Here is a 23,203-nt window from a genome sequence, read left to right on the forward strand (position 1 = left end):
GTGAATTAAGCGAAAGAAAAGCTCTGCCATTTGCAGAAAGTGAGGGGCTGGAGGGATGGGTGAGGCCTGAGGTAGGCAGCCACAGCCTTAATTTTTTAGTGATACAATTTGTCTTGCAGAATAGTAACAATGTTTCCAGATGTCTGGTAACTCACTGTCGACAGCATGTTTCCACTCCTACATTCTTCTTTGATCTGCACAGCATCTCCTTGAGAAAGGAATGGAATTTCTATCCCTTCTATTTTGCTGGAAAGAAAAGAATTGGTGTTAATCGGGAAGGCTGGTGGGTGTCTTACACCTGGGCCGATGGGGGGGTGGGGGCTGGAACTCAAACTCGAGTCTTCTGGCCCCAAGTTCAGAGCTACTTTTGGTGCTCACCCTGCTTCTTGTCTTCCGCCAGGGCAGTGCCTGCGCTTCTAGAGGTGCCTCCCTATTTGGGGCCAGAGGGACACTGGAATTTGACTGGAATTTCTTGCAGATGGGGTCATAGACTCAGAACCCCAACTTGAGCTGTTAGAAAAACGTGCCTAGTTCCCCAAATTAGAACTTGTCAGAATTGGAGGCAAAGAGGAGACATAAGCAGCTAGGCAGGGACAGCGCCTCACATGGTCCCAAGTCTAGACGTTCTCACTCCAAGAGATTTCCCGGCAGCGTGAACCCAGAGTGGAAGGTTCTCGATTTGGCTAAAGTTACCAAAGAACACCAGGATTTTGTGCCTGCTTCCCTGGCGGACTCCACTGGCGCCAGAGCTCCGTATATGGTGGCAAAGTTCTCTGAGGGGTGCCCAGAGGCTTGGGGTGGAGGTTTGTAGCAGATGCCGGGGGTGCCCTGTCCCATCTTCTCCCCCCCCCCCCTCACCATTCTCACTGGGATCTTCGCTGTAAGCAACTGTGGTTGGCCCTAAATCAGAGGGCCCCGTGCAGGCAAGAGCCTGGTTAAGTCAGGTGCACTTCGCCGCACTCTTCTGAGCAGATGCAGTTTTTGAGAATTGCCTACAACATCGAAAAACCTTTACTATTAGAACTGTCTTTATTAAGAATTAGAAACTTAGATGAAATAGTCAGAGAAAGACAAATGCCATATGATTTCACTTAATGTGGAATCTAAAGAACAAAATAAGTGAACACACAACATTGAAACAGACTCATACTCACAGAGAGCAAATGGGTGGTTCCAGAAGGGGGAGGGTTGGGGGGCTGGGAGAAAGGGGTGCAGGGACTGAGAAGCACAGATCGGTAGTGACAAGAGTCACGGGGACGTGAAGCACAGCGCCGGGGACACAGTCAATCACTGTCATAGCTTGTGCGGTGCCAGGGGCGCTAGACGTACTGGGAGGATCGCTCTGTACGTTGTATGTGTCTAACCACTGCGCCGCACTCCTGAATAGTATTGAAAGCAAACTGTGATTGGAAGAAAAAAAGAATTGAAACTTAGAGAACTGGAGAGAGATTTCTTTTGGGAAGACATTTGCTCTAAGACATAAGATCATTTTTAAAGGATGAAGCAAGTCGTTAGAAATTCAGACTGTAGGGAACAATAGTCAGGACGTTCCTTTTGACCCTCCTGACGCATTCCTGAGCACAGGGGCGAGTCGGGCCGTCCGAGCTGCGTGTCATGTGATTTGCCTAAAATCACAGAGCTTGGTAGAGGCAGAGCTGCTTCTACAGGTCCTGTAAGCTGTTCCTGGGGGCGTCCCCAGGGTCTGTGACAGCTGGCCTGTGACTCCTGAAACGGAGTCGGTGTGGCAGGCACGTCTCACCCGCGTCCACCGGCCACGAGCAGCTTGTATGGGCCTTTTCTCGGGTGGACGTGACGCTGCTGGACCCGAGGCTGGACGTCAGGGGGACAGAGGCAGGTCGCTGTGCAGCCGCTGGCGGGACGGGACTCCAGCTCTGCTCAGAGCCCCTTGGGTGCCCGCTGTGCCGCCCCGGAGGCCCCGTCGCCCCCACGGAGGCCGGCGGGCTGCAGCTCCCCCAGCCTGCCCAGGACCCTGGCAGACAGAGGGGCGGGAACACACGGTGTCCGTCCGAACTGTCTCTGAAAGTGCTGCTGGGAGGCGGTCGAGCACGTTTACATGTTTATTGAGTGTTAGCCTTTACTGTAGGCCGGACCTTGCGCTGGGCACGTGCAAAATTGCCAGGAGCCGGTGTCAAAGCGGGAGGGCTTTCAGGGGATGCCAAAAAACCCAAAACTGAACTAAAAACAGTCTCATGCACCCTAATTTCTCCTCTTGCTTCTGGGGAATTTTCGCCTGCAAAGCCGTCCTTGTCCTTTAACTTAAATCAAACCCGTCTGGTGAAGAGGTCTGTGAGGGAGGCATAGTGAGCGTGGTGCACGTTGGCACTTCCACAAGGTCTGGAAGCTTTCCAGAGCCTTTGCCGCTTCGCCCATCCAGAAAACTATGCTTGGTATTCGGCTACAAGCAGTTCTAATAAATAAACAAAATACTAGCACATATCACCTGTTGATTTTCCTGCTTGGCACAATTTCAAGTTTGAGAACAATTTATGACGGCGTTTTAAATGTACAGAGCTTACCGCCCTGAATAATTATATAATTATGGGGTTTTACTGTTCTTCTGGCCCCCATTGCAACAGGCTGCGTGCTCTCCTGTGGGCCCCAGGGTGGCCTGGTTTGACCCTCCATCCCTCAGACGTGTGTTTTCAGAGCTTCTGTGGTTCCCCTTGGCCTTGCTCACTCGTTGATCGGCAACTGACGCTCAGGGGGAGCAGGGCGGGCGAGCTGCGGCCCAGCACAGAGCAGGCCAACCGGGGCCGCCTCCCGCCCTCACCCCAACAGCTTTGCCTTCGCCTTAACTCTTTTCCTTTAGATTCAGCTCAGTTCCTTGCTCCAGTTTCCCAGCTCTCTGGGGTCACTGCTCAGTTTCCTTGTGAGACTGGTTGTTCCGGGCTCAAGGTTGGGAAAGACAGAGATACAACTAGCTAAGAACCCCATAGTCGCCGTGCCCGGACAGTTTCTGTTGGGTCTTAGGAGGAACTGAAGGTTCCCCCGAAGTGAGTGGTTGGGTTTGTGAACCCGCATCTCCCGTGTACTGTGTTTTGGTTTATTGTTTTGTGGATTTGGTCCCTCCACTGGCATCTTCTCTCTGCGCATTCACCTATCGAAGGTGTTACCGATTTTTAGAAACGCAGAAGACGGCAGTTCACAAGCTCCTCTTCACCTTCTTCCACTCGTCACTTGTGATTTTGACAGTCAAAGGCCTTTACTGTTTCTTCCTTAAATTCCTATGGAAGATCAGATGGTGCTTACCCTTTTAGTATTACAGTTTCTCTTTTGAAAATTAGGATATTGGGCACAATGGGCTCCTTCATATTCTTCCATGGCAGCCGTCGGCTGGCCCTAAGGAACGGCTGCGTCCCTTAGTGGAGACATAGGCTCTCCGGGGGGCAAGACCCACCCTTTCCCCACTGCATTAAAGCTGATAAAGCGTCTACCTCGGCCGCCTGAGTCATCTGTTGGGCATCTGAGTACGTGATTTTTGCAGCCCTATTACAATTCTAGAGATAGTCTATCTTAGGACTGGAGTCCTGGTTTCACCATTTGCTAACTGTGTGACCCCTTGAGGCAAATTACTTAATCTCTCAAGGCATCAGCTTGCTGTCTCTAAGATGGTGATAAGAATAGACCCAGGGCCTGGTGACGCCTTCTTCCAGGAAGGCCAGTTTCTGGGAATTTCGGTCAAGATGGTGGCGTAGGTGGACGCTGTGTTCACCACCTCCCATGACCACCTCAAAATTACAACTAAATTACAGAACAATAAACCTAGAGACTAGCTGAACAGAAGCCCTGTAACTAAGGATTAAAGAAGAAGCCACGTTGAGACTGGTAGGAGGGGCAGAGACACAAAATGGGCCGGCCCCACATGGGTGATGGTTGAGAACCGGGAGGGATCTCTCAGCGTCAGAGGTTCCCCCTGAGGAGCAAGGGTCCCGGCCTAGAGCACCAGAGCTGGGAAGAGGGGCCCATATAACGTCTGGCTGAGAAACTCAGCAGGGGTTCTGTCTGTCCTGGCGAGACGGGAGGCTGCTGGAAACCCAGCCATCCTCAGGCAGGCACTCACCCTGGGCTCCAGCAGAGGGACAGTGGCTCGGGGTCACCAGAGACGTACAGGAGGAAACGGAGTTGTGCGGCTTCAGGGTGAGGGCTGGAGGGACAGCTGCCAGTGTCCCTGCTTAAGCCCTCCTCCAACGTAGCCGGTAGGTGGGGGACATCTTTCCCGTGTTGAGCCTTCCCCCCCCACAGTCTAATCTAAATCTGCATTAGCTGGTGAACTCCACTCACTCCGCCCTGATGACCCCCTGAGACCCCGACCCACCCAGCTCAGGCCCCGCTGGAGGCTCTGGCAGCAGTCATCAGCCGTGGGCCGAGCTGCAGTCTCAGAACACTCTTGAGGAATTCCAGTCAAACTGGGGGCAGGGTGGGGGGCCAGAGACATACAGGAAGCATATACCGGTAGGAAGAATTAACGTTGTTAAAATTCCCGTACCGCCCAAAGCAATCTGTAGATTCAGTGCAATCCCTATCAAAATACCAATGGCATTTTTCACAGAACTAGAACAAATAATCACAAAAAAAACCGAAACAGCCACAGCAATCTTGAATAAGAAGAAAGTTGGAAGCTTTACACTATCTGATATCAAATGATACTACAAGGCCATAGTAATCAAAACGGCATGGTCCTGGCATAAACACACACACACATCAATGAAACTGAACAGAGAGCCCAGAAGTAAACTCACACCTCTATGGCCAATGAATATTTGACAAAGGAGGCAAGAACATACAATAGGGTAGAAACAGTCTATTCAATAAATGGTGTGGGGAAAATTGGACAGATACATTTAAAAAAATGAAACTAGACCACCTTCTTACATCGTTTACAAGATTAAGCTCAAAATAAATTAAAGATTTAAATATAAGACCCAAAACCATATAACTAATAGAAAAAAAACATAGGCCGTAAACTCTCTGACATTGCTTATAGTAATTAGTATTTTTTCTGATATATCTTCTCAGGGAAGGGAAACAAAAGAAAAAACTAAACAAATGGGACTACATCAAACTAAAAATTTTTGCACAAGAAAAGGAAACCATCCACAAAACGGAAAGACAACCTACTGAATGGGAGACATATTCGCCAACGATACATCTGATAAGGGGTTAATTTCAAAATTTATAAAGAACTCATACGACCTAACACCAAAAAAACCCCCAAGCAATCTAATTAAAAAATGGGCAGGGGGCCTGAGCTGACATTTCTCCAAAGAGGACGTTCAGATGCCAATAGACCTGTGAAGAGATGTTCAGCATCTCTAATCATCAGAGAGACGCAAACTGAAACCACGAGGAGACGCCTCACACCTGTCACAATGGTTATCACCAATAAATCGACAAACAAGTGTTGACGAGGGTGTGGAGAAAAGGGGACCCCCGTGCACTGATGGGGGGAATGCAGATTGGTGCAGCCGCTGTGGAAAACAGCATGGAGGTTCCTCAAAAAATCAAGTGTAGAACCACCACATGACCCGGCATTTCCACTTCTGGGTATGTGTCAGAAGAAACCTAAAACACGAGTTCAAAAAGGCATACGCACCCCTATGTTCACCGCAGCATATTTACAACAGCCAAGATATGGAAGCAACCCAAGTGCCCCTCAATGGACAGCTGAATAGAGAAGTTGTAGTGCATACATACAGCGGAATATTACTCGGCCGTAAAAAAAAACGAAATCTTACCCTTTGCGACCACGTGGATGGATCTGGAGGGTATTAGGTTAAGTGAAGTAAACCAGCTAGAGAAAGACAAATGCCATATGATTGTACATGTGGAATCTAAAGGACAGAATAAACAAATAAAGTTAAAATAGACTCACGGACACCGAGATCAGGCTGATGGTCGCGGGTAGGGTGACTGGGGGACCGGCGAACAAGGTGAAGGGACTGAGAAGCACAGGTCGGCTGTCACAAAATAGTCCCAGGGATGTAAAGTACAGCGCAGGGAATATAGTCAGTAATATTGGAATAACTATGAATGGTGCCAGGTGGGTACTTGAAATATCGGGGGGATCCCTTCATAAATTATGTAAACGTCTGACCACTGTGCTATACGCCTGAAACTAGTACAAAATAGCACTGAATGTCAACTGGAACTGAAAACCGAAAAAGGGAGTAGCTCCTAGCTCAAGAGCTGCTTTGGAAAATTAAACGTCGCGTGCACGTGAAGGACTTAGGATGGTACCTGGAACATAGTAACACTGACTAGTTAAATGGTTAGCCCGGCTGGGCGTGGCTCAGAGGTTGAATGTTGACCTGGGATCCAGGCGATCAGGGTTCGATTCCCGGTCAGGGCACATGCCCGGGTTGCGGGCTCAATCAGTGACTCTCTCATCATTGATGTTTCTCTCTCTCTCCCTCTCCTTTCCTCTCTCTGAAATCAATAAAGATATATTTAAAAATAAAATAAAATAAATGGTTAAGTGCTGTTATTAACCATGATTCCGACTGACCGCTGTCCCCGCCCTCCGAGAGTGGTGTTCAGCAGAGCGGGAAGGAGAAACCTTTCCGGGGATCGGCCTAGATTGTGACCTAGGCCTTGGGAACCTTGGCCATGGAAGCGGGGTTGTGGGGTACAGTGCGTGTGGCTCTGGCTTCAGACCGACACGATTCACGTTCAATCTGACATTATGGGGGCTTCGGGAAAGTCACTTAACCTCTTTCTGACTCGGTTCTCTCGTCTGTAAAATGGGTATGATATGAGTTACCCACTTCGCAAGGTTGTGCTGAGGAGCAAGGGAGGCGATGCCTGCAGAATGTTCCAGAGGGAACACGGGAACTCGGTGGACGTTACCCGCTGTTGGGAACAGCAAAGCGCGCGTTTGCCGCTGGGGGTGGAGGTAGAGTGTTTCAGACGGGACGGTCACCGAGCGCTCGGGAAAGGGCGAAGCTGCCACTCTGGCCTTTGTTTCCCAGGTGAAGGAGCTCGGTTCCCTGCAGCCCCGGTTCTGTGCCCCATGCTCCTAAAACTGCACTTTCAAAGGCTCGCCTGACCCTGGAGTCACAGCCGGCGTCTCTGCCTCGTGCTCCGGAGGGGTGACAATTCTGGACACCAACCAGCCTAACATCGCGACTCTCAAAAGAGGAGGCCGAGCCCGAGACGCCCCGTGGCCACCGCCCACGGCCAGCCTGTGACCCACCGAGGCCCCGCTTTGCTGGGTTGCACGTTAGCTAAATGACAGTGAGTTTATATCTATTCTGACCGGTGGGGGGCTTCCTGGAATCCAACATGTGGCTGGCGTAGGACGCCCCTCACTCCTCTCTAACCTTTAACTCTCTCTGGCCCACAAACCTTGCTTAACAGCATTTTGAGGGGGCTGCACTGTCTCCTCCAGCGGGACCCAGCCCTGTGGCCCCCACGGACCAAGCCCTGTTTCCCGATGGGTAATGTTTCCCCCCCGTGACTCGCCTTCCCGGCCGCGTCCCGCTCTCCCTGCCGGCTCATTTGTTTCCCTGGGCCGGCTGCCCCGTTGGTGGTTTTTAGTGAGGATCTGAGCGATGCCAGGAGGCGAGGGGAAGGGCTGCGAGTGGGCTCAGCCATTGGCCAAGCGCACGGGGTGATGGTGATGGATGAGCCTCCCCCTGGGGGGGTTTCGGGTCAGCAGGAGTCCAGCTGATAAGTTTTTCCAGAGTTGAGTAACCCAGAAACAGCGCCTGGAGCATCTCACCTCTTCTGTGGTTTCTGTATCGATCTTAAAGGACATTCTCGGCGGCAACGCCACATCCTGCTAGAAATACAACTACGTCCATCATTGACTCAGACACGCGAGATATGAACTGTCTTAGAAATAACAGCTGATGGAGAAGGGTGGGGGGAAGGCAGAGAGGGTCTTTAAAAATCCCCCTTTCAAAATATTTTCTTTCTTCTGGGCCTCGAGAAGGCGCAATCTAACCCTCTCTTTGCCTGGTGATCTCATAGCTATTTACTGCGGGGAAACACCAAGTGTTTATTTACTTTCCTGAAGGAGCCTCTTTGGGTGACTCACGGCGCTATCGTTTTCCTCCGGCTACGAGGCTGGGAGACAGAGGGACACCCGGGTGCGATGCGGGGCCGGAACCACCCCTGAGCTCAGGGGGGCTCTGACGGCCTCTGCCCCCCTGCAGGCGTCCTTGAGCCCTGGAGACGGAAGCCGGCGAGTTTCTCACTCCTCGTGCAAAACAACCGTCTAAACATAACAGATGACATCAGCGTGGGCTTTTCAATTCCTGGATGGCCGTGGCGGCTGCCGCAGGCTCCATCCCGGGTTCACACGCTGGGCCAGGCGGCGGGCAGGGCCGGGCGGCCGCTGAGGAAGCGGGTGACGGCGCCTGCGGGCGGCCGGGCGTATAAAGCTGCGCACGTGGAGGCCGCAGGAGGAGCCGCGCCCCCGGGAAGCATGCGGGCCGGCCTGCTGCTGCTGCTGGCCGCGCTCCTGGGCCCCGCGCGCCTGGCCGCCCCCCGCAGCGGCAGGTATGCGGTGGACTGCCCCCAGGGCTGCGACCCCGCCCGGTGCCCCCGCAGCCCCCGCTGCCGGGCGGTGCTGGACGACTGCGGCTGCTGCCGGGTGTGCGCGGCCGAGCGGGGCCAGACCTGCTACCGCACCGTCTCGGGCGTGGACGGCGTGAAGTGCGGCCCGGGGCTCAGGTGCCACTTTTACAGTGAGGAGGACGACTTCGGGGACGAGTTCGGCGTCTGCAAAGGTAAAGAGGGGCCCTTTGCCTCTCCGGGCCCCGGGGGCGCCGGGGCGGCGGCCAGCGCGGGAGGCGAGGGAGGACGCCGGTGGGTGGGGGACAGGGCCCGGCAGGGAACACCGCACCTGACCCCGGAGCGAAACCCAGCACCTCACTGCTTCTCCCTGGGGGTTTACGAAGTTGCAGTGGGGGCTGAGCTGCCTCCCTTTCCGGGCAGCTTCAGAAACCTGACAGGTGGCCCGCCCTGGGTGCTCAGGTGCCCTGTCTCCTGCAGGTGGTCACTGCCCAGCTGGCACCGGCGGCCTCCCGGGGCGCCGTCTGGCCGGGTTGGTGGCCCTTCGGTTTGAAAGGGTCCACAGGACAGAGGACATCTCTCAAGATCAGTATTTCTCATGAGCCCTGACGCACTCCGTGAGCCAGGCTGGGCTTCGGTCCCCTAACAAAACGACCCGCGTCCTGGGAGGCGGGACCCTGACGTGTCAAACAAACCTCCTTCCACCTCGTTAAGGCTCTCGGTCATCTAGAAAAACAGCAGGTGGTGTAAAACAAGCAAAAATAACAGTAAAGAAAGAAAGAAAAGGTGGACGTCTGTGAAGATTGAGGTCGATGGTCTTACTGACTTAAAGAAAAAGTATTAGGTTAAAAGTACAGCTAACTAATGTAGGGAAGCATGTGTAGAACTGATTTCAAACTTAGTGATTTTTGTTTAAAATGTTTAAAGTGTTGAGAACTGGGAGAATGATGGTTTTGAAGTGCTCTGTGTGGATAGCTGGTGCTCCCGTCATTAAGAGCTATTATTAAGATGAAACATATGCTAGACCCTGTTCATCGGTTTCCTGATACAAGGAAGCTTTAAAAATTATTAAAGGGGCTGGGGAGCTTCTGAGTAATCCTTATATTTTACGTCCTTAACACAATTGAATGCTTTTATGACTGACAATCACGCAGCAAGAACTACTCGTTCACCTCCACCCTTTAGACAAATACTTTGCAAACCGATCGCCTTTCAGTCCAGGTTAGGGAACAAATGCTTGAACTATTAGCAGAATCTTATTTCCTTGCTTAGTTTGTTTTCGTTTATAACCAGTCAAAGGTAGAATACCGAGGGGGCGTTTTCTTGGGTGAACATTCACGGGCGTCGCTCTCGGCCGCGCAGGGTCTGCGTTTTCCGTAAGTTGCGGGGCTTCTGGGCCAAGGGCACAGCACCTCACGTACGGAGACCAGGGTGGCAGCGGTTGGCACAGCCCCACTCAGGGCTCGGCGAGCGGGCGCAGTGGGCTGCTTTTTCTCTTGGCACAAAGTCTCCTCTGTAAACGTCGTAAACGGGCGATGGGGCACCGGGGAAGACAAGCTGCACGGCACCTGGGGGCTAGAGCGCTCTCGATCCCACCGCACGCCTGGGGTCGCCGTGAGCGGGCAGGACGGCTCTTTCTGGCATCCCTCGGATGCGGGCCAGTGCGGTGAACGTCTCCTCTCTGCTGGCAACGGCGAGCCCGCGTGGGCCCCCGCAGCTCGAGGGAGAGGCCTGACCTCTCCTCTGGGCACATCCGCCCCCAGCCTTTCCGAGGACAGTCCTGTGGAAGCCGCAAGGCAGGTGCTCTCTCAGTGAACACCTGCTGCACCTGCCGGGGACACAGCAGGAGTGTGGCTGAGAATGCAGCTCAGTTTTAGTTTCCGGCGTCACTGGAGACAGTCAGGCCCAGTGCCGTGCGCTTTCCCCACAGAGGCTTCCTCACCTGCCCCTGGAAGGGCTGTTCTTCCCGGTCCAGGGGCCGGCGCTTAAAACCAGGGTCCTCCATCGGGCCGTGCTGAGAAGAGCACTCCTACATCTCTTTTACAAATATGTATATATCAATATGTTTTTTATTTTTTTAAATTAACCCTCACCTGAGGATATTTTTTCCATTGATTTTCAGAGAGAGTGGAAAGAAGGGAGGGAGGGAGGAAGGGAGGGAGGGAGGGAGCAAGAAACATCGATGTGAGAGACACATGGGAGGGAGGGAGGGAGGAAGAAACATCGATGTGAGAGACACATCGATCAGTTGCCTCCCACAAGCTCCCAAGCTGGGGCCGGGGACTGAACCTGCAACCAGGTCCATGCTCTTGCTCAGGAATTGAACCAGAGACTCTTCGGTCCAACGGCTGACACTCTGTCCGCTGAGCCACACCAGCCAGGGCTCGGTACGTTTTTTTGTTTGTTTTTGTTTTTAATATATCTTTATTGATCTCAGAGAGAGGAAAGGAGAGGGAGAGAGAGAGATAGAAACATCAATGATGAGTCATTGATCGAGCCCTCAACCCGGGCATGTGCCCTGACCGGGAATCGAACCCTGATCGCCTGGATCCTAGGTCAACCCTCAACCGCTGAGCCACACCAGCCAGGGCTCAGTACGTTTTTATTGACTTGTAGAGAGAGGAGGGAGAGAGAGAGAAACATGGATGAGAGCCATTGATCGGCTGCCTTCTGCACGGCCCCCACCAGGGATGGGCCCACAACCCGGGCATGTGCCCTGGCCGGGAATGGAACCTGCGACCTCTTGGTGCACACGCTCAACCACTGAGCCACGCCAGCCGAACTACATCTCCCTAGATCGTCCTATGGGATAGTAGATAGTTAAAGACACAGACGGGTCTCAACTTGTCTCCCTACCACATGCGATTGTACATTTACAAGGGTGTCCTCGTGCCAAGAGGATATATGTGCTGCATCTGTCATGCTTGGCTCTGTGGGATGCGGTTTGTCTCATAAAAACCACACACTTTGAATACATGAATGAGCCCTTTTCTCCCCGTTTTGTATGCGTTAGTCCAGGTATGAAATCATCGGAGTGCTAAATCTTTCGGGTCAGGTGCATAAATGAATTCTCCGCGGGCTTGATCATTTAGTGAGCCGCACCTTAGCTTCGCAGAGGGTTTTCCTAGTGTCGCCTCTTAGCCCCGGGGGTTAGGGCGACTGCTCCGCCATCCTGCCGGGATAAACTTGGCGCGGAGCAGGCTGAGGACCGGACCCTTCCTGGAGGGCTGGAGGTTACCCTCGGCCCCTGCTGGTTGGAAGCACTTTCCTGTGCATTGAAAGGAGTAAACTGCCTGAACGCAGTCGGTTCAAGGAGCAGCCCCTTGAACCTGTCCAGGAGCCGATCCCATGCCTGCTCCCGGCCCCTTCCCTGGGCTGCCAGAGGCGACCTGGCGACCTGTCTGCCGCTTCTAAGCGGAAAATAGAATTCGGCTGGTTCAAGGGCTCTGGTCCCGGGCAGCTGCCTCCGGCTCAACTTCGCGGCTGGGCTCAGCCGCCGAGGCGTCCACTCTCCGGGCTTGGTCTGATTTCACGTCTGTTTGTATATTTTTTTACTGAATTTATTGGGGTGACATTGGTTGATAAAATTATCTAGGTTTCAAGGGCACTGTTCTGTAACACGCCGTCTGTATGTTTATGGCGTGTTCAGCACCAGAGTCTAGCCTCCTTCCATCTCCACTATTGCCCCCTGAGCCTCTCCTACCTGCCCCACACGCCTTCCCGCTAGTCACCGTCACGCCGCTGTCTGTCTGTCTGTCTGTGAGTTTTTGGTTGTGGCTGCTGTTGGCTTAATCCCTTCACCTGCCTCACCCAGCCCCAGCCCCAGCCTCCCTCCCACAGCTGCCGGCCTGTCCTCCTACCTGTGAGTCTGTGTCTGTTTTCTTTGTTTGTTTACTTTGCTCATTAGATTCCACATTTGTGACTTAAAGTTTCAACTTTCAAAGTCTGTGTGTGTGTGTTTTGTTTTGAGAACTGGGTTTTATCTTACAGTCAGGGTTCACGATGTTTGTGCAGAGCCCGAGGCTGTGCACACGGGACTGTCAGGATGGGGGCCCGGGCCCGGGCGCGCCCTCTGACCCGCCCTTTACCCCCAGACTGCCCGTATGGCACCTTCGGGATGGACTGCAAGGAGACCTGCCGCTGTCCGCTGGGCGTCTGCGACAGGGTGACTGGCCAGTGCCTGACGTTCCCCTTCTTCCAGCATCCAGTCACCAAGTCCTCCGACAGACCGGCGTCCCCCGCAGGTAAGTCGCGTCCGGGGGCCGGTGGTGTTGAGTCGGGTTGCTGTTTTTAAGAAAGATCTTACTAATAATTGTGAAGATTATATAATTTCTCATTAGATTTACCCAGTTTTTATGGAGGGTCAATAAAATCAATGACCAAAAAACCTGTAATTAAAAAACCACCAACTAAGACGTGCCAAGTCCTGTACATTCTTGGGTGACCCGTTCTAAGTTCGTCCTAGACAGGCCAACGCTCCCCACTTCCCGAGGAAATTACTGAATGGGTTTAAGAGCCAAGACAGAAAATATAAGACATTTTTTAACCAGATGGAAGCACTTAAATGGAATAATCCCAAGCATGTGCGTTTTTTTTAAAAATGGGTTTTGGAGAGGATGAGAGAGAGTGTCGGAGGCTGAAATGTGGGAATTATCTCTGCTCTTCAAGCGCAGTCTCAGCAACACCGCCCGCTGCCAGCGAGTCCGAGAGTCTTTCCCACGCAGGGCGTTGGGACACGAGAGCGCGGCCTGGGCACGCGGCGCCGGGCACGCCTGCCGCTATCTCGCCGGGTAAACGGCCAGCACAGTGAGGGCTCATTAAATCGGAAGCAGCTTGTTTAAAACAGCGTGTAGCCCCAGCAACTTCCAGTATCAATAAATGACACACTTTTCTCCCCTTGTATATAAACACTCGACAATCCAAATCCATTTTATTTAGGTTTTTTTCCTGGTCCTTTGCAGATCAAATTAATTACAATTTGAAATATTTGGCAAATGTGCTTATTTCCCAGCTCTACCTCCCTCCTACACCTGTGTACAGTTAAACACATTAAGACAAAGGGGAAATACTGAGTTTTACATGAATTATTATTTTTTTAAGTATGGCTATGCCCCTAAACATTAACTTACTTTTTAATTTTTTTCCAATTGTAGCCTTTGTCTTATTCCATATATATATGTGTGTGTGTATATATATATATATATATATATATATATATATATTAATATATCTTTATGGATAGACAGAGGAAGGGAGAGGGAGAGAGAGAGAGAAACATTAATGATGAGAGTCCTTGACCGGCTGCCTCCTGCACAGCCCTGCTGGGGATGGAGCCCACAACCCGGGCCTGTTCCCCAACCGGGAATCGAACCCCGATCTCCTGGATCCTCGGTCAATGCTCAACCACTGAGCCATGCCGGCCGGGCTTATTCCATACTTTTAAACTCCCTTCTGCAAAAACTTTGTTTCCATTTTCCTGAGACCCTTGTTTGCTGGATCTTGAAATGCACAGAAGCTGGTTCAGACCTGTAGCCACATCCCTGTGAAAACAAAATAGAGCTGACAATTTCTTTATACTTCTTTTGCCTTCGGCCAACAGCATATCCTCAAAATACTGTTTTCAACTGTTATTTAGGTCTGTTCTTTCCCCCTCCTATTCATTTCTGTTGGTCTTTCACTTTAGGGTATTTTTCTTTATTTCCATTCATTCTTTTTCAGTATGTTTCCAAGAGTCAGGACTTTATAAAACGTGATGCTCAGCGAAGCATCCCTGTTCCCTATTCTTTCCCTCTGTTCCCTCTCTTCCCTCATCATTTCTAGTTTATCCTTTCTGTTTGCTTTTGCACTCTTGGGCAGGTTTGCTGATATTTTCCTTTTTTTATTTTTAGTTTTTACTTTATCTTTGTTGTTGAAACTATTACAGATATCCCCTCCTTTTTCCCATTGCCACCCCCAGCCCATTCCCGCCCCCTCCCCAGGCCTTCACTGCACTGTCTTCACTATGCACATAAGTTCTTCACTATGCACATTAATTTAAAATAAAACCCCTTTTTAACCTACTAGCTGAGTAACTTTGTGGATGTTTGATCTGGAAATTGGGAGCATTATCAACATTCTAAGTCCTTATGATTATCCCTATAGTCCTTGGAAGCAGAAAGGAGGAAGATTGCGCTTTAAGACCTGATTTTTGTTATTGAGGCGATACTTCAGCTAACGTAACATTAACCATTTTAAAGAGACCAGTTCAGTGGTGTTTAGTGCATTCTCAACACTGAGTAGCCACCGCCTCTAAATAGTTCCAGAAGGTTGTCCTCAGCCCCAAATAAAACCCCAGTGCCCAGGGACCTAAGGTGTTTCCTTCCTCACAGCCTCCGGGACGTTTGCAAGACCGGGTGCCTTTGCTCTGGGGTCCGCGCCCATGGGGTCAGTGCAGCCAACTTAACCAGACACTCGCAACTTCTATCTTATTTCGCTTTATCAAAACCAAAGGCTAAAAAGAACAGAAGGAACGGCTTTCATGTCCCTCTTCACTCACGTAAGGCTGCACCTAGACTTTTCCACCGAGAGAGAAATGAGTCCCCGGTGAGCCTCTGTGGGTGTTGGGGACGAGTGTTGGAGGCCCCGCGAGCTCCTTTGGGGTGATGCTCGGTGAGGGGGCTCTTCCCCGGGTCCCACCTGCGACCACACTGCACAGGCGTCTCCTGTCCTCTCCCCACAGGACGCTGTGCAGTCTCTTGCCCTCGGTTGCTCGCAGACTGCGAGTATCTTGGCCGCTGTATAAACAGATGCCCCAGAAACATATTTTGCTGGATGGAAGTGACGCTATAGGTCACACAAATAATATTTTTCTCCCCAATTTAGGTATCAAGATTCTCATTAGACATTTATGAAAAGGCATTTTCTGACCTAAGGTGTTCCCCTGCATTAGCTAGAGGAGCAACAAGAGGCCCCGTCATCTGGGTGCCCCTCCGGCAGGCTCAGGCAGAGCAGGTTCCCTAAAGGCCGTGGGGAGGCCGCCCGGGAGCCCGCGGTCAGCTGTGCGTTTCCATGTGGGGCTTTTGGGGTTCACGCCCTGCAGCTCGCAGAAGGGGTTTGGGGCCACAGTCCTGCTGGGGTTTCACGTCACCTCTGCACAGACTGTTGGGGCCCAGCCTTTGTAAATGGCTCCAAGGTTCCTCAGCACCGCGGCCTCCCGAGGTCTCGCCCACACCTGATCATAAGAGGCTGTCGTCTCTAACCCTCTACCTGTTGGCAAGCGAGTTCCTGGCTTCCTCTCTCCACTGTTCCCCATCCCCCCGCCCCGAGCTTTCCAGCTTTCCAAGGCTGGAAGTTCACAAGCAACTTTTGGGGGTGCGGGAGGGGTGGTAACATCTGGAAGGTTTCCTGGATTCACACCCAGGCGCCTCCCGGCTGCACGAACCTTAGATTCCATCGCAGGATGGGCGCTGCCGGAGCAAACACCTCGCTGCTCTCAGAGGCAGGAAGCCTTCCCTTTAGAAAATTCTAAGTATTACAAGTGATTTTCTAATGGGGAGCGAGAACTATCTTCATAAAAGTTTGCCCTTGGTCTGCCTGGAGCCACACCAAGAACCTCACCCTTCTTCATACTAGACAATATAAAAGTCTCACTTGGAGTCGCATTTATAAAGTGCCTACTGTGTTCCAGGCACGGGTGTCCTGGAGCTGACGTTCCAGCGGGGGAGTGAGATAATCAGGAAAAACAGAACCGGGCACGTGTAGGGTGGTGTCGGGGAGGCCAGGAGTATGAACAGGCACAATTCGAGGGGCAGCTGTCTCAGGGGAGGCGCCAACTGACAGGGCCGGGTGGGCACAGTTAGCACAGACTCTGTTCAAGATTTCCTTGTAAATCCACCGTGCACAAAACCAAGACAGACTGTGCTAGACTTTGGGCCCTGACCTGCATCCCTTCTGTTTCAGAGCACGACTCGGGGTCCGGAGACGGCAACGCGGTGGCCCGGGACCTGGGGAAAGGGAATGCCGCCCGGTCTCCCCTCATGAGATGGTTAAACCCACGCTGATCCCCGCGGCCTTTCCCAGGGAAGATGATTTTACTGATCACCCAACACGCAGCCAACATTTTAAAAACTGTTTAGATTATAGCATATGGACGTGTAATTTTTGGAGACCAAGAATGACTCAGGGCTGGTCCAGGAAAAAAAAAAAAAGTAGGCTACTAACAATCCGTAAAATGCATCTGACTGAACACTTAGGTATTTGTTAAATATTTGAGTGCACATAGATTTGTTAAATAAGTGTTTATAGTAGTGCTGAAGGACTAAAAATGCAATTTAGGTCATGTAGGCAGGTCAGCTAAAGAGAAAACCAAAGCTGAGGACCACGTGAGTCCACGGTTCTCCGACTCGGGTGTACATTAACGCTGGGATCCGGGGCGGAGGGAGAATTTGGAGCGGGGGGGGGGGGGGGGGGGCAGGGGCGTGTGCTATTTAGGCTTCCTTGTCATAACATCAACAGAATGTCACTGTGCTTCTTTATACTCTGGGAAAAATCAAAGCAGTCCCTGAAGAAGTGGGATGTTCGAAGCCTGTGGGAGTTTGAGCGACAGCCTTGAATGGAGGCGGGATTCCAAGGGCCGCTCATGTAGCTCCAGTTACTGAATCTGAAGGATGCTCTGGGCAGACGTGCCTTCAGGAGTGCCACCTCGGGTCCAGAGGGCTGGGAAGTAGTTTGCCCACTTGGGGGAGTGGGAAGGTAAATATTTATATATTTTTGTAAACAATTGTTAGTACGAGACAACCTCCACGCCTATATTTATCCTGCTCTTGAGGAAATGAACATAATATTGTTCGTTTAAAATGGTTAGAATAAAGGTGTAACTCTATAGGATTTTCAAAGATCCAAGGCATGGAAAATTTATTACTAATAATTATAGTAATCGTACAGTGATAAAATATAAGAGAAACCTATAAAATTTAGTCAGTGGATTTATAAAATGTCAGAAAATGAGCAACAGAGAGAATTTATTTAAAACTGAGTGCAGTGACTTTGATGAGTTTTAAATGTAAAGTAGAAAATGGCTTTAAGGGAGGTTTGGAGAAGAGCCCCTTTTCAGCAGGGAATGCCAACTTTAAGATATAGCTCATTTTCGTATTTTTCCCCTTTACATATAGTTGATACGTGGAATTCTCAGCACTCCTGGGAGGATCTTAGCACCGACAGCACTGTTGTACTAGATTTTAGGCAATATTTGCAGAAGTATTTTATTTGGAGGAAAGACTTATTTAAGAACTATTTCGATATTTACCTATGTTTTATTCTCAAAGTTTGCCAACAGAGTCATGAATGTGTCTGGCGAAGGGTCTTTGAATGTAAACTGGATAAGCTGTTAGAATTTGTTTTTAAAGGACAAGTTTATGATTGTTCAATAAAAAAACAAGACAGCTGCTCCGAGTCCTTTTGTGCTTTTGTTACATTGTTGCGAGTTACTTAAACGGTTAGTTCAATGAATAAGAACTTGTATGCATTTTAAAGGCAAATTCCTCAACTGGATTTTCTGCTACAGATGAGCATCTTGTGTCAAAACATGAGACAGAATATTTCTTTCTTCACCTTACATCTTTGGTCTACTGGTGCTTGAGAGCTTCCTTAAAATTATGTCCCAATGTATCAACCCATTTTACAGATGCAAAAAACCGCCGCAAACCAACAACAGATGAATGCTTCTGTTGGTGTGTGAATGTGGTTATACTTTGAAGGCAAACAGACCTTTTGGTGCCTGTAAAAGGACAGACAGACAGACAGCTTTGAAGCTGGAGAGCATCATGTCCATGAAGAGCATACGTTCACTCGGCCTGATGGGCAGATTATGAAATCGTTTTAAGTGAATCGATACAGCACTAAAATGATTTATATGTGTGTTGGGGAAAACACCTGGTTTGCCTGAATTAATCTTTTTCTTTTTTTAAGATGGAAGAAATGATGTGATAGAGATAAAAGGTTACATCCACGCAAGATAGCGATATCGTCACCAATAGAAGCAAAGAGCACAGAAAGTCTTACTTTTGCCCAAGGCAATGACAGTTCAGGACATGCTCTCCGGGACTGAGGGTTACTTAAAGATCTGCTGCCTTGGCCAGAAGCCTGGGCCACGCAGTCCGAGCGCCCGAGTGGACAGTGGGACGTGAGCGAGGCCAGGAGGGGCTTGCTTTTGCTCTCGGGCTGCAGCCTCCGCCGGGGTGACCGTGGGCAACATCAGGCCAGGGTGGGCTCCCCGCTCTCTGTGGCGGGCGTGCTTCCAGCTGCCCAGCCTCATGCCACGGGGGCCCCCGTGCCCATCACTCCAAGTGCTCGCGCCTGTCTATCCCGAACAGCTCTGCAGTCTTCCGACCGTCCCTCATAGCAGTGGTCTCCAAAATGTTTGGATTCTGCACTTTTTGACTGCAATATTTTTGAGCATGTGATTTTAAACTATATACATAGCATAGTTTTAATATATTCTGTTCATTATAAAACACTACTAGAAACTTTTAAAAGAATAAGAAATAACATAAATAGTAGTTCTGAGATTTTCTTCCTGAACCCCAGTGGACCATTCTGGGAAACACCAGAGAAGCAAAAGAAAATGCCAAGGTCAGTGATCTCCAGCGAGGCCCGGCCTCATTTGATACTGAAGAGAAAGCTGGCATAGATTCCATATAATAAATATTCCTGGAATGAATGAATGGATGGATGGATGGATGCCACATGAATAATCTTATTTTTGTGAAAAATATATAAATAAATATGGAGATATTAATATTGATGCTTATTTCTATTTTTAGCTAGTTTATGAAAACTTTTCAGTTTAACAATTTTGAAAAAGAATTAAGCTCTCTCCATTTTTTGAAAATTTAATGTGCAGCACATTTAAACAAATGAAAAGGAATTAGTGGTTCCCTCCATGAAAGACGGCTTGGGAACATAGCCCTGCATTTCAGCAGCTGTGCGATGTTCTCTGCCATCGTGGCACCTTATTAGATACGGAAACAGGCTTTCAGGCCAAGTAAATGTAGAGAACTGTGGTTTTCTTATAAATACCAGAAAGGCTGCAAAGCACCTTAGCACACCCCACACCCCATTCTGGGACAGATTTTTGGTCTGACGGAAGCCAAGCCAGTGGCTCCTTAGAAAGGACAGAGAAAGGCCTCCGCATCCTAAGGGTACGTGCCAGTCACGGTGCACCCTCTGCACCCAGGCACAGAGGGGCTGCTGCCGAGGCGGGCGCTCAGGCCGCCAGGGTTTCAGAAGCATTTCCTGACACCTGTGAGGCTGGTATTTCCTGTTTTTGTTGTGTCTGGAGAAAACAGGAATTAACAACTGGAAGCGATTATCAAACATCGGGAACGACCTCTCCGTAGGCAGTTCCCAGTATGGGATTCATTTTCTTAAAATCTATCATAACATATTTCTTTTAAGGGAAAAAAAATAATTGTCCTAGTAATCCGACCACCGACTGACTGGTGGAAGATAAACCTTGTAGCCGGGAGGAACAGCACCTGTAGGGTCATGGGATGTGCACCAAGCATTGTCAGAACGTCAATATAAATCCAGTTGTTATAAATCTTTAAAAGTAAGCAAAACTGAGAAAGGAAGCCATGAAAATCTTATTGGTGGCTCTGTGCTAACTACACATAGTTGGGCTATTTGAAAAAAATATATATATTTTTAAATATATCTTTATTGATTTCAGAGAGAGGGAAGGAGAGGGAGAGAGAGAGACAGAAACATCAATGATGAGAAAGTCATTGATCGAGCCCGCAACCCGGGCATGTGCCCTGACCGGGAATCGAACCCCGATCGCCTGGATCCCAGGTCGACGCTCAACGGCTGAGCCACGCCCAGCTGGGCTGAAAAATATTTTTGATGACCTTACGTAAAATAGAAGGACCCTAGAGTTTGTAACACGGAGCCTGGCTGAACTCACGGCAACACTCCCTAGTTGGTGACTTCAGGTGTATTATTTAACCACTCTGCCCCTCAGCGGCCTCTGTAAAGTGTGGGTAATGCCTTAGTGCAGAGTTGTAAAGACCCCTGCACATGTTTTGTGTATGCATTTTATTTCATCACTGAGTCTGACATATATATAGGATGTCCCAAAAAATGTATATACACACTTTCAATAATTGTAAAGGCAGTGTTTATTAAAATACATTTCATTTTCAAAGTTGAGCTATCAGCTTTTGAAGTGTGTATACATTTGGGGGGACCCTATATATAGTGGCAGAAAGTTGAAGTGTTACCATATGAGCCAACCTCATTTTTTTTTTTTTTTTTTTGCTACTTTTAGTGTCTACTAAGTGCAGGAAGACTGACATATTTAAAATATTTTACATGTTCTATTAAAGATGAATAAGTGAAGAGCCGAAGAAGATCGGCGGACTCCTTGGCGAAGCTGAAGCTGTCCGTAAAAGGTAAACAGCAATGAGTGAAATTCAATGAACATCATTTGCAAAGCTCTCACAGTTCTACAAAAGAAATGACTATTTTTAAAGAACAAACAAGTGTTCTATTTAAATCTGCAAACAATAATTAGCATGCTCCTGAAAAAAAAAAAGGAGCACAATGCTTCCAGAGAATGCAGGGAGCCCCGCGGAGGGACAGGCACACTTCCCCGAGCTATTTTTAGTCATCTATTCCTGCTTTTTATTTTGGGACTCGGCCCGCTTCCTGTGTAGTTTCCCCTTAACTTGTTCATACCTTTCTGTCTTATATAATGCATTTTAAGCTGCCTTTTTTTTTTTCACCTTCAAAGGAAACTCAAGGAATGTTGGCCGGTGCAGGAACTCAGGCTAGCCTTGGCACCAGCAGAGTTCTTGGTTTGAAAACAACCTGGAAAATCCAGGGTCGCGGTTGGCTTTCTAGTTATTGAATGAGTCGTTGCTGCGGGGGATCTGAGACCAGGGATTCGCAGCTGTTGAAAACCTCTCCCGTGAACTCGTCTCATGCTTTGTAGACGCTGGAGGGATTTGAAGGTGGACTCTGTTTCGGATAGAATCATACAGGAGAAAAACCCAATTTTAAAAAGTAAGAGGAGTCCAGTGAGTCTGGTTTGGGGCCAGCTCGCGTCTGTGTGGGCGGTCGGCAGTCTGCCGGGGCGCCCCCTCCGCAGTGTCGGAGGCAGAGCGCGGGGCCCCGTCTAAGGAGCCCGGGGGGCTGCGGAGACGGGCAGGGACTGAACCCCAGGTGCACGGCGAACCGTGGCTGCCGGCTTGTGGTTCTTTGGTCACAAACAAAACAACCAAACAGAACAGTGAGAAAGCTTCAACTAAAATGTGATTTATCGTGGAATCTGGGGAGCCTCACAAAACGGGAAACAAACCCCCCGCGGGGTCCAGTGGTTGGGACGAAGGGCGGCTGGGGGTGCAGGCGCCGGGCAGATGGACGTCCCGCTGGGGCTCTGCTGCGGACGAGCCGCGCCTTCCTCACACTCCTGTGCCGCAACATTGCCCCCGGCCTCAGAAACTCCTTTTCTGGGTGTCGCTCTCCCACCTCGTGGCCCATGTTAGTGACCAGCCCCATCGTGACCAGTGTTCTTCCTTTTGTGGGTGGCTTCATGTTTGAATGAAGCCGCCCGGAGCCCAGCCTGGCCGTGGAGATGTTGGTCAAGCAGGGCAGGACTGCTCCGGTCAAAACGAAGCTGTGTAAGATAACGGCGAGAGAACCGGCGGGGTAGGATCTGGGCAGCAAGGGGAGCCTTGGGGACCCAAGGAAATACCGGGGTCTGGAGAGTCAGGAAGCTGGGCCGCCCTCGGTCACTTGCTGGTGCTTTTGAGAGAAGCACCGGGGGTGCTGCTCCGCGTCTCGGGGCGGGTGGAGGTCTCAGTGATGCGGCAGGGACGCTGCAGGCTGGGCGGGGGGGCCCGAGCTGTGGTGCGGCTGGCGGGAAGCAGTCACCTTTGACTACACCTTCAGCTGCCTCACAGTCTGACCATCGATTTATTTTTTTCTTAAATGACTGTATCTGGTGTCAAAGACAAAAACATTATCATTCACAATTGCTTTAAGAAAAATTGTCTTTTTAAAAAAATCCAGTTATTTCACATCAGTGACCCTTTGTTCCTCATTTGAAATATATTTTTAAAACCCTTTTTCGTTTCAGTGCCACCAAATGGCTGTAACTTAAGTGCAAACAAAAACACACTGAGAGAGAGTAAAGTAAATGTGGTAAAACGTCAACGTTTGGGGAATCCGGGTGAAGGGCACGTGGAAATTATTTTCTAGTCTTGAAACTTTTCTAAAAGTCTGAAATGAAGTCAAAATAGATGCGAAAGAAGTGACTGCCGAGGTCTGAGCGGCTTTTCCACGCCGCTTTCTTACTGCCCCTTCCTCACTGTCTTTATATCAGTCGGGTCCACTCGACCCCTATCAAAGGCCTTGAGAGGCTGCCCCTCTCAGGAGGGGTGCTCAGGATGGTGACCCCCCTGCTGCCGAGGCCCGAGAAGCACCCCTTCTCCCTCTCTGAGTCTGCACGGGGCCGTGACCTGCAGATGTAACCGAACAGGCCAAGGCTGCGTCCTCGAGCGACCGGAACACCGGTTTGTACAGGAAGAAGCGCAGTGGGGCTGGCAGGGGCCAAGTCCTGACACCTGCAGCAAGTAAAGGCCATGATTAGAGGGAGCATCCCTGCCCAAGTGAGAGGATATGTCGG

General features: G+C 50.2%; 1 protein-coding gene across 2 annotated transcripts; it reads left to right on the forward strand.

Annotated features, from left to right (window-relative positions):
* Positions 1-8,449: 8,449 nt before the first annotated feature.
* On the forward strand, positions 8,450-16,949 carry ESM1 (endothelial cell specific molecule 1). 2 transcript variants are annotated; one of them, XM_016199810.2, is made up of 3 exons: positions 8,450-8,753; positions 12,633-12,782; positions 16,477-16,949. In XM_016199810.2, exons 1-3 carry the CDS (start codon positions 8,450-8,452, stop codon positions 16,575-16,577), a joined length of 555 nt encoding a protein of 184 aa, XP_016055296.2. In that variant the 3' UTR covers positions 16,578-16,949. The 2 variants fall into 2 exon arrangements, with proteins under 2 accessions (XP_016055296.2, XP_087671167.1); XM_087815041.1 differs by lacking the exon at positions 12,633-12,782.
* Positions 16,950-23,203: the final 6,254 nt, after the last annotated feature.

Source organism: Miniopterus natalensis, chromosome 3 (genome assembly GCF_054644295.1).
Source record: "Miniopterus natalensis isolate mMinNat1 chromosome 3, mMinNat1.hap1, whole genome shotgun sequence".
Taxonomy (NCBI): domain Eukaryota; kingdom Metazoa; phylum Chordata; class Mammalia; order Chiroptera; family Miniopteridae; genus Miniopterus; species Miniopterus natalensis.